Source organism: Phyllobates terribilis, unplaced genomic scaffold (assembly GCF_046119375.1).
Source record: "Phyllobates terribilis strain yellow unplaced genomic scaffold, ASM4611937v1 Scaffold_3__8_contigs__length_932513732, whole genome shotgun sequence".
In the NCBI taxonomy this organism is placed as follows: Eukaryota; Metazoa; Chordata; class Amphibia; order Anura; family Dendrobatidae; genus Phyllobates; species Phyllobates terribilis.
Window position 1 is genome coordinate 23,558,534 of NW_027362763.1, and position 17,071 is coordinate 23,575,604.

Here is a 17,071-nt window from a genome sequence, read left to right on the forward strand (position 1 = left end):
AGTGACAGGTGAAGGCTAGATATGGGAGACATTTTCAGCATTGTGGCACAGCCCCGAACACAACGGCCTAATTGTTGGATTAAATATATAAAACGTAATAGCTTTGTTCCCCTTGCTCTATAAACCATGTGTTTTGCATTCTTCCTGGACGGTTGTTGGTCAAAGGTAGAAGAGGATGTGTATACACAACGTTTTGAACTTTTGACTTTCAGACCAAATATCTCACCATCCACCACTGCTTCGAACGTGAGACTCCCATCATTTTATAGACAATCTTCTTGGCTATCTCATACATAAATCTGACTTACAACCATTTAGCATATGATTAGTTATGCAGATTCGTGTCATGTCACTGCATTGTTACCGTTTTGTTCCTAAAAATCTACTTTTTTATTTTTTCAGTATTTTATAAAACCACCTTTGGCTTTCACCACTGCCTGAATCCTTCTGGTCATGCTCTCGTTCAGATTCAAACATGTCTCGACCGAAATTTGATCCCAGCTCTTTCACATGTTCCAAAAGTTGATGCATACTGGTGGACTCACTTGGGTATGTATACAGCTTTTTCTTCAACCTCTAATCACAAGTGTTGGATTGGGTTGCGGTCTGGGGACTGTGGGGCCAATCCAGCACCTCTACTTCATTGTCATTGAACCATTTCTACGCCAATCTCGACGTATGCTTAGGGTCGTAGTCCTACTGGAACACTATGTCATCTTTTTCATACCCATAGTACTCGAGTGTACGAAAAAACTCGTTTTGTAGAATATTCACATATTGATATTGATCCTGGTCAAGTATCCAACGCCTTTGGCTGTGAAACAACCCCATATCATCAGGCTTCCTCCACAGAACTTGATAGTTCCTTCAATTTCTCAATCCGTTAGTCCCTTTTTCCTCTTGTTTCTTTCAGACCCATTTGCACCCATCAGAGCTAGTGTATTGACTTTCATCTCATCGCTCCAAATCACCCGTTTTCAACCTTCTACTGTCCACATATTGTACTTTTTTTGCAAACTCGAGCCGACACTTCTTATGACGATATTGACGTTGAGGCTTTTTCACCTTTTTTCAGGCCACCATTCCAGACTTGTGTAACAAGCATCACACGGTGCTTTGCATGGACGTCTGCGATCTCATTATTATGAAGCATACGAGTTTGTTTGTCACACTCTGGAATCCAAGGTCTACATGAAACAAGCTTCCTTTCCTGCACAACTACTTTCTGAATAACTCTCTTAATCTGCTGACCCTCACTGAATGCTAGATTCAGGATTCTGACAATGTTTCCCCTGCCACTATTTCTCATGGCGGCTTACATTTTTTTCCATTCCCCCGAGACCAGCAAAGAGACTTGGTGGTGGAGTCGACTTACTCCTGTCCCCACAATGCACTTTCCAGGTCATTCTCCCAATTCCATCACTCTCATTCCTTTCTTTTGAAGTCCACACCATCAGGCTCTTCCATCCCCTCTCTCTCAAAGTAGCCGTCGCCCAGGCTCATCCACCCTTACCCTAGGAGACATCAAAATCCCCATAAACATCCCCACCTCAGAAGCTGGGATGCCCCAATCTCTACTCACGTCTCTTGGCCTCTCACAGCTTTCAACCTATGAGACACACAAAGACGATAATGTGGCGCCCCTGAGGGTTCGGTCGCCACAGAGTTATTGCATCTCATCCAGAGGTATGGTACCTCACTCTCAGGTAAGGAAGGAGTATGACTCAGGGCCCTAACACTACATTCACTACACCACATTTCCGGGGGACAGGGCGGGATTGCTCCTACGGGAGAGCACAGTCCCTGATCCCTGGCTGGAGTGGGGAGGAACCACGTAGAGAGGGGGAACTATGTAGCGGATGGGTGGAGAACGTAGATCCTGGGAGCACATCAGGAGTAGGTATAAAAGTAAGTAACCATCTTAGATCAGGGTGGAGTTCGTTCAGTCAGAGGAGGAAAGTGACAGGAGCAGGGGCTCTGCATGAGCTCTGCTCCACAGGCGGGCCTAGTCAGGAGGCCTGAGCCTGAAGGAGAAGGGAGAGAGAAGGGGAGCAGGAAGGCTCCAGGACAGGAACCGAAGGGACCCCAGGAGTACGGGCCGTGCAGCCGCCACCCGTACGCCCGCCGCTGCCAGGAAGTAGGGAGGTCTCAAGTGGGATACCACAGGGCTCTGTCCTGGGACCTGTATTGTTCAACATCTTCATCAATGATTTAGATGAAGGAATTGAGGGTAAACTGATTAAATTTGCTGATGACACAAAGCTAGGAGGGATAGCTAATACTAGAGAAGAGAGAGAGAGGATTCAAAAAGACCTAAATAAACTGGAGCAGTGGGCAGCAACCAACAGAATGGTTTTTAACAGGGAAAAATGCAAAGTACTACATCTGGGCAATAAAAATGAAAAAAGCATATACAGAATGGGAGGAATAGAGCTAAGCAACAGTACATGTGAAAAAGACTTAGGTATACTAATAGATCATAGACTGAACATGAGTCAACAGTGTGATGCAGCAGCAAAAAAGGCAAATACAATTCTGGGATGTATTAACAGAAGCATACAGTCTAGATCACGTGAAGTCATTATCGGTCTTTACTCCTCTTTGGTCAGACCTCATCTGGAATACTGTGTACAGTTTTGGGCACCACATTTTAAAAAAGACATTGACAAACTGGAACAAGTTCAGAGAAGAGCGACCAGAATGGTGACTGGTCTGCAAACCATGTCCTATGAGGAACGGTTGCAGGATTTGGGAATGTTTAGCTTGCAAAAAAGAAGACTGAGAGGAGACTTAATAGCTGTCTACAAATATGTCAAGGGCTGTCACATTGTAGAAGGATCATCTTTATTCTCATTTGCACAGGGAAAGACTAGAAGCAATGGGATGAAACTAAATGGGAGGAGACACAGATTAGATATTAGAAAAAACTTTTTGACAGTTAGGGTGATTAATGAGTGGAACAGGCTGCCACGAGACGTGGTGAGTTCCCCTTCAATGGACGTCTTCAAACAGAGGCTGGACAGACATCTGTCTGAGATGATTTAGTGAATCCTGCTTTGAGCAGGGGGTTGGACCAGATGACCCAGGAGGTCCCTTCCAACTCTTCCATTCTATGATTCTATGATTCTATGAGGTCAGGCCAGAAGAAGGGAACCGGGTCCCTCAACCAGAAGAGACTACAGGGCTCAACTGGGAACCGGAGGCTGCAGCACTTCAAGTACAGCAGGCCGCCCACAGCAGCCACCAGGAAGGTAGCCACATAGGGCCAGTGGACGGAACACACGTCGCCCGCCAATGCCCGAGGTCACTGGACAGAGGTGCCGCTAGGTGTGAGGTACGAGGAAAGAGGCCAGAAAGGACACACAGAAGGGGGTCCTGGAAAATACTCCGGAGTAACCTGAGGGTCAACCGGGCCCCGCACTGCGTGAGCACAGGACGCCGTGGGCTTACACTGGCCCTGTAAGTGGAACTGTTTAAACCGTGAGTAAAGGATCTGGGACTGCATCGTGTGGACTTTGTGATTATTCTTGCACTGTGACACCTCGCACCATCACCACCATCATCCACTCACGCTGCCCTGAAGCTACACTCTACCTGTGGGGAGTTACATCACCTTGCTGCACATACCACCAGCTTCAGCGGACAGCCCCGCAGCGGCGGTTACCAATAACCGCAATCCACAGGTGGCGTAGTCGGACATTGATATTAGTGCACATAGACTACCCTGGTTTGACCGCCCTGGGTCACGGACCGGGTCACCGCCACGGTGACTACTACCCCCAGCATCTACAAGGCCCGGCTTCGGGTACCCCCACGGCCCAGGGGGCGCGTCAATAACACCCTTGATCTGGTCTTTGTCCGGCTCTGTCTATTCTCCTACCTAGATAACTCACCTCTTCCCCTCTCTGACCACAACATTCTCTCCTTCACATTCGCAAATCCTCACCCACGCTAGCACAATTCTACCTATTACACATTCAGAAATCTACAAGCCATTAACCCCCATACACTTACAGACTTCCCACACGCACAACTGTCCCAATCTTCTCTTTTTCCTGTCCTAATCTGGCTGTAAATCACTGCAATGACACTCTCAGAAGCACTCTGAACCAAGTAGCGCCCCTCACACTCAGAACCTCCAAACACAGAGTAAAATAGCCCTGGCTCACACCGCAAACCCGATTTCTATGGTGGAAAACTCGCACAGCAGAAACTTTTTCAACTATAAATTTTGTTAAGAACTTATAACGCTGCCATTGACCTCGCCAAACAGACCTCCTTCACCACCCTGATCTACTCATTGTCCAACAACCCTTCCCCCCCAAAAAAAAAACAAAAACAAAAAAATATTAAAAATCGCAGAAGTCTCTCTTCCCCCCTCCCCTATCCCATTTGCAGTATGGATAGGAAATAGCAATGTAAAAAGCTGCATCTATGTAAAATGGCAGAGTACACAAGAAGTGACAAACTTAATTATCTAGGTTAACTACCAAGCGAAAGAAAGCCTCAGGTAGAACAAAAATGAGGAAGATGTCCATTATGCATAGTAATAGAGACATGTGTGACAAACAGACACAGATTGAAAGTCATAGGAAACATCTCGTTAAGCCTCAAAGGGAATATATCACACTCCTGAAAATAGCTTGGTCATTCCCAGTTGCATATTCCTTTCATCCCCAGATTCAGATGCACAGAAAGGAAATTTGGAATAGCGGAATTTCTATAATTCTGATTGTGATGGGACATATATTTTAGCGGCAGGACGCATTAAGGAACAGTATGCATATTTTTTCTATCTGTGATCACTGCCGGTGAGCTGTAACGCAACAGTGAGAGATAACTGACGGCAGCCATGTCATGTTTGATCTCTAAGGAAAGGTAAAATCCCAATAAAAAATATGGCATCACTTGCTAACTTCTGCGATCATCCAGTGAGGAGATATCACAGAAATTAGAGATTAATAAAACCATAAAGAGCAGAGACCAGCCCTCGTGAGGTCATCGCAAGGGAGTGTGTGGGCAGGGCCCATTGCAGCATAAAAGATCAAGCCGAATATTGATCTGTGCTCATGCTGGGAGATACATATTTTCGTGTAAGCAGGGGCCACGTTCTATAACGGCCAAATCAGGGTGCTCTCCTCCGGCTAAACCGAATCGTCTCTGCGAATGGTATAGTAAATTCTTCTGTTAATCCCTTTTATTTTCTGTAACTGTATATTCTGTATTGTTTTGTCTTGTTTGTAAAATCTTTTGTATATTTTTTCATAAACACTGCCTCCCTTTGGATTTAACATAAAATGTAATAGTTCTGTTTCTTTTGCTCTGTAATCGTGCCTCCCCCCGAAGCCACACGCTACCAGAAAGCAGGCGTCCGATCGGCCGGAACTGATTGGTGGTGGCAGCTAATAATCTTCTTGGGTTATCGTGAAGTGGCAGCGATGGTACAAGAGTATATACATATATTCCATGCGTTGGAAGGTGGTGTGTATGCCGCACGCTCACTGTTAGCTTGCCAATAGCTACTTAGCGAGAACAGCCTGCAGCCTCCTATATTGTCGGCCAATCATGCAATTGTCTGGACGATAGGGGGCAGAAGAGAGCTGTTCGCTCCAGAGATCACAGTGGGTGGTCTCTGTGAGTAATCGGGATCCTGTGAATCCCTGACAGACACCTTTCACTCCCTCCTCAGTCCTAAAGCGCAGGCCTCTATCACAGACATTAGTGCTGATGATCTGGCCTCCTACTTTACTGAGAAAATATCGGTCAGGAAACCAGCTCCCAGCCACCAAGTGCGTGACTCCCATCCCTCCCCACATTTGACCCAGTCACAGAAGAAGAAGTCTCCAGGCTCCTCTCTTCTTCTTGTCTTACTATATGCGCTACTGACCCCATTCCTTCACACCTCCTCCAGTCTCTCTCTCTCTTTCCAGTCATCACTGCTCACCAGATAAGAGGGCAAGATTGAAAATGTCAGTTAGGTATCTTCCCCTCCTCCTTCAAACATGATCATTACTCTTATTTAAAAAAATCCTGTCTTGATGCATCCGGCACAAATTACTACAGACCAGTCTCCAATCTCCCTTTCATCTCTAAACTCTTGGAGCGCCTGGTCTACTCCGGCCTTTCCCGTTACCTCTCCACTCAGTCTCTGGCTTCTGTCGCTTACATTCTACAGAAACTGCAATCAAAGTGACCGCTGACCTTCTGACAGCAAAACGTAATGGTAACTACTTTCTGCAGCTTTTGACACTGTTTACCACCATCTCTTACTCTCTATGCTCCACTCAAACGGCATAAAGGACATTGCTCTCTCCTGGTTCTCTTCCTAACCGCTCCTTCAGTGAATCACTTCTCCTCTTCCGCTCACTATTGGGGTCTCTCAAGGGTCAGTCCTTGGCCCTCTTCTCTTCTTTCTCTACACAGCCCCAATTGGACAGATCATCAGCAAATTTGGCTTTCAGTATCATCTTTATGCTGATGACACACAACTATACACGTCATCCCCTGACCTTACCCCCGCTGTACTACAGAACACCAGTGACTGTCTGGCCTGAGTTTCTAACATCATGTCCGCTCTCTATATGAAACTGAACCTTTCCAAAACTGAACTTCTGCTCCCGCCGTGTACTTACCTCCGGAAGGCTAACATCTCCCTCTCTGTGTGTGAGACCACAAAAATTACCAGGCAGCTGGCGCGCTGTGCTGTGTATTATGTTTGGCACCAATCTCTCCTTCACCTCCCATATACAATTTCTTGCCCACTCTTGTCGCTTACACCCGAAGAACATCTCAAGAATCTGACTCTTTCTCACCCTGGAAACAACAAAAACCCTCATTGTTGCCCTCATCCACTCCCACCATGACTACTGTAACTCTCTATTAATTGCCCCCCCCCCCCATCACTCAACTTTTCCCTCTCCAGCCCATCCTTAATGCAGCAGCCAGGGTCATATATCTAGCTAATTGTTACTCAGACGCTTCCGCTCTGTGCCAGTCATTGCATTGGCTGCCCATACATTATAAGATCCAATTTAAATTGCTTGTTGTCACCCATAAAGCTCTCCACAGTGCAGCGCCCCCTACATCTCCTCCCTCATTTCTGTTTATAGGCCTACCCGTTCTCTACGCTCCGCAAGCGACTTCCGACTAACATCCGCACTAATCCGTACCTGCTACTCCCGGCTGCAAAACTTCTCCCGAGCTGCACCCATTCTCTAGAATGCTCTACCCCAAGAAATTAGGATGAACCACAACTTACACAGTTTTAGGCGCTCCCTATAAACACACCTGTTTAAAGCAGCCTATCACGTTCCCTAATCAAAGTCCTTTTATATATTTATAGCCCATCCACTAGTTCTCTGAACATAATTCTCCATCAAACTCCACCGAACCAAAAAAACACTACAGATACTGGCCGGTGACTACAGATACCGGCCGGTGACTACAGATGCCGGCCGGTGACTACAGATGCCGGCCGGTGACTACAGATGCCGGCCGGTGACTACAGATGCCGGCCGGTGACTACAGATGCCGGCCGGTGACTACAGATGCCGGCCGGTGACTACAGATGCCGGCCGGTGACTACAGATGCCGGCCGGTGACTACAGATGCCGGCCGGTGACTACAGATGCCGGCCGGTGACTACAGATGCCGGCCGGTGACTACAGATGCCGGCCGGTGACTACAGATGCCGGCCGGTGACTACAGATGCCGGCCGGTGACTACAGATGCCGGCCGGTGACTACAGATGCCGGCCGGTGATGAGCCCTTGCAGCCTTTATCTATCCCTCATCCCCTCAGGATGGCTGGACCATCATTGTAACTAAGCCCCTGTCCTTTGTGTCACCCCCACCTCATTGTAGATTGTGAGCTCTTACGAGCAGGGGCGCCATTATTTTTGCTGTAATTAATGTATTATCTTTAGCTGTTACTTATGACTGTTGTATATGAACCTCTGAATTGTAAAGCGCTGCGGAATATGTTGGCGCTATATCAATAAAGATTATTATTATTTTCTTGGGAAATCTTCTTCATGGCTGCTCCTTGATTCGAACCAGTGACCTTTCGCATGGGAATCAACCTAATAACACATGGAGCTATTAGGGAACGTGAGGACAGGTTTTATTTTGTAATATAAAAGGAACAAAAAGATTTTTCCACCACCAGGAGCAAAACAGTAACAATGCAGTGACATGACGAGAATCTGCATAACTAACCATATGCAAAATAGCTACAAGTCATATTTATTTGTGAGATAGCTAAGATGATTGTCTATAAAATGGTGGGAGTCTCATGTTCGAAGCAGCGGTGGATGGTGAGATATGGCGCCTGAAAGTCAGAAGTTCAAATCATTGTTACCCTTTTGCTCGTCAGCGTACTATACATTCACTGTGAAAGTGCCCAATAAGCTGCCTGGTAACAATAGTAGTCGTTGTCTTGACCATAGATTGTCAGTCAGATGTGTGATTGTCCTGACAATTGGTGGCAGCGGTGGGATATCTTCTTGAAGATTCACAGCTTTTTTTACTTTTCCATCTACATAGTTGTCAAGGATAACAGCCGAGAGATCGCGCAGATCCCACCGCTGCCACCAATTTGTCAAGGATACAATATTCTGCTGCCTCCAATCAACAAGACAATGACGCAATCGAGTGATGGAAGAGGCCATGGTTGTCTTCACTACTAGGCGAGTTATTGGGCGTATAGTATATACACATTGGATTCCAGCGAATGGAATATTATATGTATGCATATATTAAATGGGAATATACCCAGGACTACAGAGCAGGAGGGGGACGGGGGAGTCTGGTTACGAGCAGCAGCAGCTCAATGTCAGGCAGCAGCAAACAGCAAAAGCAAACAAGATTTTAGGGTTCATAAAAAGAGATAAAATCCTGTGATCCTAATGTATTGTTACCCCTTTATGAATCACTTTCTGGAGGTCACATCTAAAAGACGGCATCCACATTTTAAAAAGGATATCCAGAAGTCAGTTCAAAGGCGGCAATGATGAGAGCTTGCGTCTAAAATTAATTTTTTTGTGAAAAAAAGTTAAATGTGAATTATTTTCTTCCTCGTTGCTTCAGTTCCTGTGAAGCACCTGAAGGGTTAATAAACTTCTTGAATGTGGTTTTGAGCACCTTGAGGGGTGCAGTTTTTAGAATGGTGTCACTTTTGGGTATTTTCTGTCATAAAGACCCCTCAAAGTGACTTCAAATGTGATGTGGTCCCTAAAAAAATGGTTTTGTAAATTTAGTTGGAAAAATGAGAAATCGCTGGTCAACTTTTAACCCTTATAGCTCCATAACAAAAAAAATTGTTTCCAAAATTGTGCTGATGTAAAGTAGACATGTGGGAAATGTTATTTATTAACTATTATGTGTGACAAATCTCTATGATTTAAGGGCTTAACAGTTCTAAGTTTGAAAATTGTAACATTTTCTAAATTTTTGCAAATTTCATTTTTTTCACAAATAAACGCAAGTGATATCGAATAAATTTTGCCTCTATTCTAAAGTACATGATGTCACGAAAGAACAATCTCAAAATCAGTGGGATCCGTTGAAGCGTTCTAGAGTTATTACCTCAAAGTGACACTGGTCAGATTTAAAATATGAGGCCTGGTCATTAACCTACAAAGTGGCTCGGTCCTTAAGGGGTTAATCCAAAAAGTAGGCAATGTTTATAAAAATATACACAGATGTTACAAAATGGGAATAAAACAATACAGTATATAAAATTACATAAAATAAAAAGGGTTAACAAACGAAATGTACTAAACCTGAAACACGGAAATGACTCAAAGCTTAGAGGAAGGACGTACTCCTTAGGGTAGTGGCTCGAGTCACGGCGCACGCTCTTCCGGGACTGACGATAAAAGCAAAATACCGAACTATAATTATTAACACAAGTCACGCTCACATACCTATCCTCCGGTGACTAATAACAGGGCTTGTCATGGGATGTGGCCATGGATTTTAGAAAATTATGGGATCCCCAACTTTCATACAGAGGAACAATGGTAAACGTATGGTCAACAATCTGACTGATATTAATTTGGAGGTTTTAATGCAACTGCCCAGTGATACAAGACAATAAGTTACGTTCGCCACAACTCCGAAAATATGTCTCTCATATCTGTCACATCAACACAGTTTATAAAAAGCCAATATTCATAACTTGCAAACGATGACAAAGAAGCTTAGAAGTAGTCTGCCTGCCAGTTCTGGTCACACTGAGGATAGAGGTGATAGGTTATCTCCACCAGCCATAAATCTGTCACCTCCCCCATTAAGGCCCCGTCACACTAAGCGATATCGCTAGCGAGATCGCTGCTGTGTCACGGTTTTGGTGACTCACCAGCGACCTCACCAGCGATGTCGCTATGTGTGACACTTTGCAACGATCAGGCCCCTGCTGTGAGGTCGCTGATCGTTGCAAAGTGTCCTGGACCATTTTTTGGTCGTTGGCCTCCCGCTGGCCAGCACACATCGCTGTGTGTGACCAGCGGGACCAACGATCTGGCTGGTAACCATGGTAAATATCGGGTTACTAGGGGCACGCGCGCACTTAGTAACCCGCTGTTTACCATAGATACCACTCTGCTACGGTGAGTGGAGGCTCCAGCGCACCGTAGCAGAGTGGTATCCATGGTAAACAGCGGGTTACTAGGGGCACACGCGCACTTAGTAACCCGATATTTACCACTTAGTAACCCGATATTTACCATAGTTACCAGCCTGCTCCTGCTTAAGCAGCAGACTGGTAACGGGAGCAGGACATCGTGGAACGATTCTTTCCACGATATCGCTGCTCCCCTGATCGCTGGTGAGCCTGCCTGTTTGACAGCTCACCAGCGATGTATTAGCGATGCAGCAACGATCCCTGACAGGTCGTATCATTGTCGGGATCACTGCTGCATCGCTTAGTGTGACGGGGCCTGCAGCAGCGATCCCGACAACGATACGACCTGTCAGGGATCGTTGCTGCATCGCTAATACATCGCTGGTGAGCTGTCAAACAGGCAGGCTCACCAGCGATCAGGGGAGCAGCGATATCGTGGAAAGAATCGTTCCACGATGTCCTGCTCCCGTTACCAGCCTGCTGCAAGCAGGAGCAGGCTGGTAACTATGGTAAACATCGGGTTACTAAGTGCGCGTGTGCCCCTAGTAACCCGCTGTTTACCATGGATACCACTCTGCTACCGTGCGCTGGAGCCTCCGCTCACAGTAGCAGAGTGGTATCTATGGTAAACAGCGGGTTACTAAGTGCGCGCGTGCCCCTAGTAACCCGATGTTTACCATGGTTACCAGCCAGATCGTTGGTCCCGCTGGTCACACACAGCGATGTGTGCTGGCCAGCGGGAGGCCAACGACCAAAAAATGGTCCAGGACACTTTGCAACGATCAGCGACCTCACAGCAGGGGCCTGATCGTTGCAAAGTGTCACACATAGCGACATCGCTGGTGAGGTCGCTGGTGAGTCACCAAAACCGTGACACAGCAGCGATCTCGCTAGCGATATCGCTTAGTGTGACGGGGCCTTTATTCTGCAAACTGAGGAAGATGGAATTTGTGTCTGCCATCTATCAGTAACCAACTTTAATTACTTGTTTGCAGAAACGGGAGTTACATGGTCTCAGCCGAAGATAAGGGTCATGTGGAGGTCAAAGAGCTCCATTTTGCTCCATTTAATCCATTAAAGGTTAACATAAGAACATTATAAATGTTGCAATTAAGTCAATAACAAGAGTCAAATGAGGGCTTGTTCTATGGCAGGAAAATTAGAATTTTATAGAGATACCATTTACTTTACCACACAACGCACATAAAAATGGGAAGAATCCAAAGGTGGTAAAATGGTGAAGGAAAACAAAAAAAGAGAATATAGAAGAGTTTACCTCTCCACTCAGCAGATAATAGAAATATAGAAGAGTTTACCTCTCCACTCAGCAGATAATAGAAATATAGAAGAGTTTACCTCTCCACTCAGCAGATAATAGAAATATAGAAGAGTTTACCTCTCCACTCAGCAGAGAGTGATAGAAATATAGAAGAGTTTACCTCTCCACTCAGCAGATAATAGAAATATAGAAGAGTTTACCTCTCCGCTCAGCAGATAATAGAAATATAGAAGAGTTTACCTCTCCACTCAGCAGATAATAGAAATATAGAAGAGTTTACCTCTCCGCTCAGCAGATAATAGAAATATAGAAGAGTTTACCTCTCCACTCAGCAGATAATAGAAATATAGAAGAGTTTACCTCTCCACTCAGCAGATAATAGAAATATAGAAGAGTTTACCTCTCCACTCAGCAGATAATGATAGAAATATAGAAGAGTTTACCTCTCCACTCAGCAGATAATAGAAATATAGAAGAGTTTACCTCTCCGCTCAGCAGATAATAGAAATATAGAAGAGTTTACCTCTCCACTCAGCAGATAATAGAAATATAGAAGAGTTTACCTCTCCACTCAGCAGATAATAGAAATATAGAAGAGTTTACCTCTCCACTCAGCAGATAATAGAAATATAGAAGAGTTTACCTCTCCACTCAGCAGATAATAGATATATAGAAGAGTTTACCTCTCCACTCAGCAGATAATGATAGAAATATAGAAGAGTTTACCTCTACACTCAGCAGATAATAGAAATATAGAAGAGTTTACCTCTCCACTCAGCAGATAATAATAGAAATATAGAAGAGTTTACCTCTCCACTCAGCAGATAATAATAGAAATATAGAAGAGTTTACCTCTCCACTCAGCAGATAATACAAATATAGAAGAGTTTACCTCTCCACTCAGCAGATAATGATAGAAATATAGAAGAGTTTACCTCTCCACTCAGCAGATAATGATAGAAATATAGAAGAGTTTACCTCTCCGCTCAGTAGATAATGGAAATATAGAAGAGTTTACCTCCTCACTCAGCAGATAATAGAAATATAGAAGAGTTTACCTCTCCACTCAGCAGATAATAGAAATATAGAAGAGTTTACCTCTCCACTCAGCAGATAATGATAGAAATATAGAAGAGTTTACCTCTCCGCTCAGCAGATAATCATAAAAATATAGAAGAGTTTACCTCTCCACTCAGCAGATAATAGAAATATAGAAGAGTTTACCTCTCCACTCAGCAGATAATGATAGAAATATAGAAGAGTTTACCTCTCCACTCAGCAGATAATGATAGAAATATAGAAGAGTTTACCTCTCCACTCAGTAGATAATAGAAATATAGAAGAGTTTACCTCTCCACTCAGCAGATAATAGAAATATAGAAGAGTTTACCTCTCCACTCAGCAGATAATGATAGAAATATAGAAGAGTTTACCTCTCCACTCAGCAGATAATGATAGAAATATAGAAGAGTTTACCTCTCCACTCAGCAGATAATGATAGAAATATAGAAGAGTTTACCTCTCCGCTCAGCAGATAATGATAGAAATATAGAAGAGTTTACCTCTCCACTCAGCAGATAATAGAAATATAGAAGAGTTTACCTCTCCGCTCAGCAGATAATAGAAATATAGAAGAGTTTACCTCTCTACACAGTAGATAATAGAAATATAGAAGAGTTTACCTCTCCACTCAGTAGATAATAGAAATATAGAAGAGTTTACCTCTCCACTCAGCAGATAATAGAAATATAGAAGAGTTTACCTCTCCACTCAGCAGATAATGATAGAAATATAGAAGAGTTTACCTCTCCACTCAGCAGATAATAGAAATATAGAAGAGTTTACCTCTCCGCTCAGCAGATAATAGAAATATAGAAGAGTTTACCTCTCCACTCAGCAGATAATAGAAATATAGAAGAGTTTACCTCTCCACTCAGTAGATAATAGAAATATAGAAGAGTTTACCTCTCCACTCAGCAGATAATAGAAATATAGAAGAGTTTACCTCTCCGCTCAGCAGATAATAGAAATATAGAAGAGTTTACCTCTCCGCTCAGCAGATAATAGAAATATAGAAGAGTTTACCTCTCCGCTCAGCAGATAATAGAAATATAGAAGAGTTTACCTCTCCGCTCAGCAGATAATAGAAATATAGAAGAGTTTACCTCTCCACTCAGTAGATAATAGAAATATAGAAGAGTTTACCTCTCCACTCAGCAGATAATAGAAATATAGAAGAGTTTACCTCTCCGCTCAGCAGATAATAGAAATATAGAAGAGTTTACCTCTCCACTCAGCAGATAATGATAGAAATATAGAAGAGTTTACCTCTCCACTCAGCAGATAATAGAAATATAGAAGAGTTTACCTCTCCACTCAGCAGATAATAGAAATATAGAAGAGTTTACCTCTCCACTCAGCAGATAATAGAAATATAGAAGAGTTTACCTCTCCACTCAGCAGATAATAGAAATATAGAAGAGTTTACCTCTCCACTCAGCAGATAATAGAAATATAGAAGAGTTTACCTCTCCACTCAGCAGATAATAGAAATATAGAAGAGTTTACCTCTCCGCTCAGCAGATAATGATAGAAATATAGAAGAGTTCACCTCTCCACTCAGTAGATAATAGAAATATAGAAGAGTTTACCTCTCCACTCAGCAGATAATGATAGAAATATAGAAGAGTTTACCTCTCCACTCAGCAGATAATAGAAATATAGAAGAGTTTACCTCTCCACTCAGCAGATAATAGAAATATAGAAGAGTTTACCTCTCCACTCAGCAGATAATAGAAATATAGAAGAGTTTACCTTTCCACTCAGCAGATAATAATAGAAATATAGAAGAGTTTACCTCTCCACTCAGCAGATAATAGAAATATAGAAGAGTTTACCTCTCCGCTCAGCAGATAATAGAAATATAGAAGAGTTTACCTCTCCACTCAGCAGATAATAGAAATATAGAAGAGTTTACCTTTCCACTCAGCAGATAATAATAGAAATATAGAAGAGTTTACCTCTCCACTCAGCAGATAATAGAAATATAGAAGAGTTTACCTCTCCACTCAGCAGATAATAGAAATATAGAAGAGTTTACCTTTCCACTCAGCAGATAATAATAGAAATATAGAAGAGTTTACCTCTCCACTCAGCAGATAATAGAAATATACAAGAGTTTACCTCTCCACTCAACAGATAATAGAAATATAGAAGAGTTTACCTCTCCACTCAGCAGATAATAGAAATATAGAAGAGTTTACCTTTCCACTCAGCAGATAATAATAGAAATATAGAAGAGTTTACCTCTCCACTCAGCAGATAATAGAAATATAGAAGAGTTTACCTCTCCACTCAGCAGATAATAGAAATATAGAAGAGTTTACCTCTCCGCTCAGCAGATAATAATAGAAATATAGAGGAGTTTACCTCTCCACTCAGCAGATAATGATAGAAATATAGAAGAGTTTACCTCTCCGCTCAGCAGATAATAGATATATATTAGAGTTTGCCTCTCCACTCAGCAGATAATAGAAATATAGAAGAGTTTACCTCTCCACTCAGCAGATAATAGAAATATAGAAGAGTTTACCTCTCCACTCAGCAGATAATAGAAATATAGAAGAGTTTACCTCTCCGCTCAGCAGGGAGATGATCTCTAAGGCGAAGTCTATTATTCTTCTTGTAATCTCATTCTTGTTGTCGCCCATCTTTGGTTTGTCATTCAGGAGAGAAAAGTTGATGTTTTGGATGGATCTTCTAAAAAGAGATGTAAAAAGATGTAAATCCCCGAGGACACCATAAGATGTGAAGTACAGATCCGTGTTTATTGAGCACTGAAAGAATCAGCTGAGGGCCATTCCTAACAAACATTTTGATGCTTCTCTCATTCTCAAGTCTCCTTTAAAAACCTGAACCGTTTTGACCATTTTGACGTTGCTGTGTATGAGGCGTTGCGTCTGATACGTTTCTTATACTCATTGTGCCTTCTTTTCACACAGTAGCACCATGGCCACTAGAGATGTGTTTTCACATCTAATGCAGAAGAAAGCTAGTGTAGAGAAGACCGTACTGGAGACATTGTCTGATGTGGATTCTCAAGCAGAATCTTCTCCACAACACTCATCTACAGCTTCCATGTGAACATACCTTACGATTATTGGGATCTCGCCTTTATATCATTTAACTGGAAGCTCTGGGGATAAGCGGACTACTACTACACTCACTACTATCACATATACTACTCCTATCTGCTATATGTAATGATTCAGTCGAGAACGCAGATGATGGAGTATCGGAGAGTGGCCGCCCAGACTATGTGGTCATCTTACTGGTACAATACTAAAGCTGCGCGATGTCACATTGGTGTCTTTATAAGGACATGTAACTGTGAAGACCCGGAGTCTTCCGTGGGCATAATACCACTCAGACAGCACAGGGTGAGGGTAAACCAGCGTGGCAATACTTTATTGAACCACAAAACGGACAATAAACACATAGATCAGTTCCAGCAAATACTCAAGATGGTGGAACATTACACAGTCTCACCCTTCCGCTGCCCCATCAAGAATAGATCAGCTGAGCTTTTGGGACTTCCAGGGCCAACTACCTCAACCAGAGACCCCCCCACGTTTGGCGGGCCCCCACAGAGAGAAAGTAGCGTCAAGCTTAGGAAGCTAGCAGTCCATCGAGGTAGAAGGACAGGAGACCCGAGAGTCCCATCCTGGCCTCTCCGAGAGTTTCCATGGGGCCAGATGACCGGCTGATCCCAATCTGGCTTCTCCAAATGTCTCCATGGGTCCAGGCGACTGGAGGGTCCCACCTGGCAACCCCAAACAACATATCCATGGGGCCAGGTCACTTCATCGTCCCAACCTGGTCTCCCAAAATGTATCCAATAGAGTATAGACATCTAACGTCATAATGTTTTGAGGTCAAGAGGCCTCTTGAGAAAGCTAAAAAATCTTATAGCAAACGCGCGTTGAGGCATTTCGCTTATCCCCACTTCCACCTGCATCGCTGCCGGGCTGCTCTGCTTGACTTTGGTAAGCCTTTGGAACTTTATATTAATTCATGACATAATTATATTATGATGTTAGATGTCTATTCCCTATTGGTGAGACGTTGGTCCCTACTATATAGTACACACTACCTTTCACCTTATTGGTA

At 43.5% G+C, this 17,071-nt stretch overlaps 1 protein-coding gene across 2 annotated transcripts in view; it reads right to left on the minus strand.

Moving 5' to 3' along the window:
- LOC141258724 (oocyte zinc finger protein XlCOF7.1-like) overlaps positions 1–17,071 on the minus strand; it is a 170,953-nt gene that overhangs the window by 127,901 nt on the left and 25,981 nt on the right. For both annotated transcript variants that reach the window (XM_073673771.1, XM_073673772.1), the window contains exon 2: positions 15,535–15,661. In XM_073673771.1, coding sequence (XP_073529872.1) covers positions 15,535–15,661 — 127 coding nt within the window. The remainder of the gene's footprint in view (positions 1–15,534; positions 15,662–17,071) is intronic.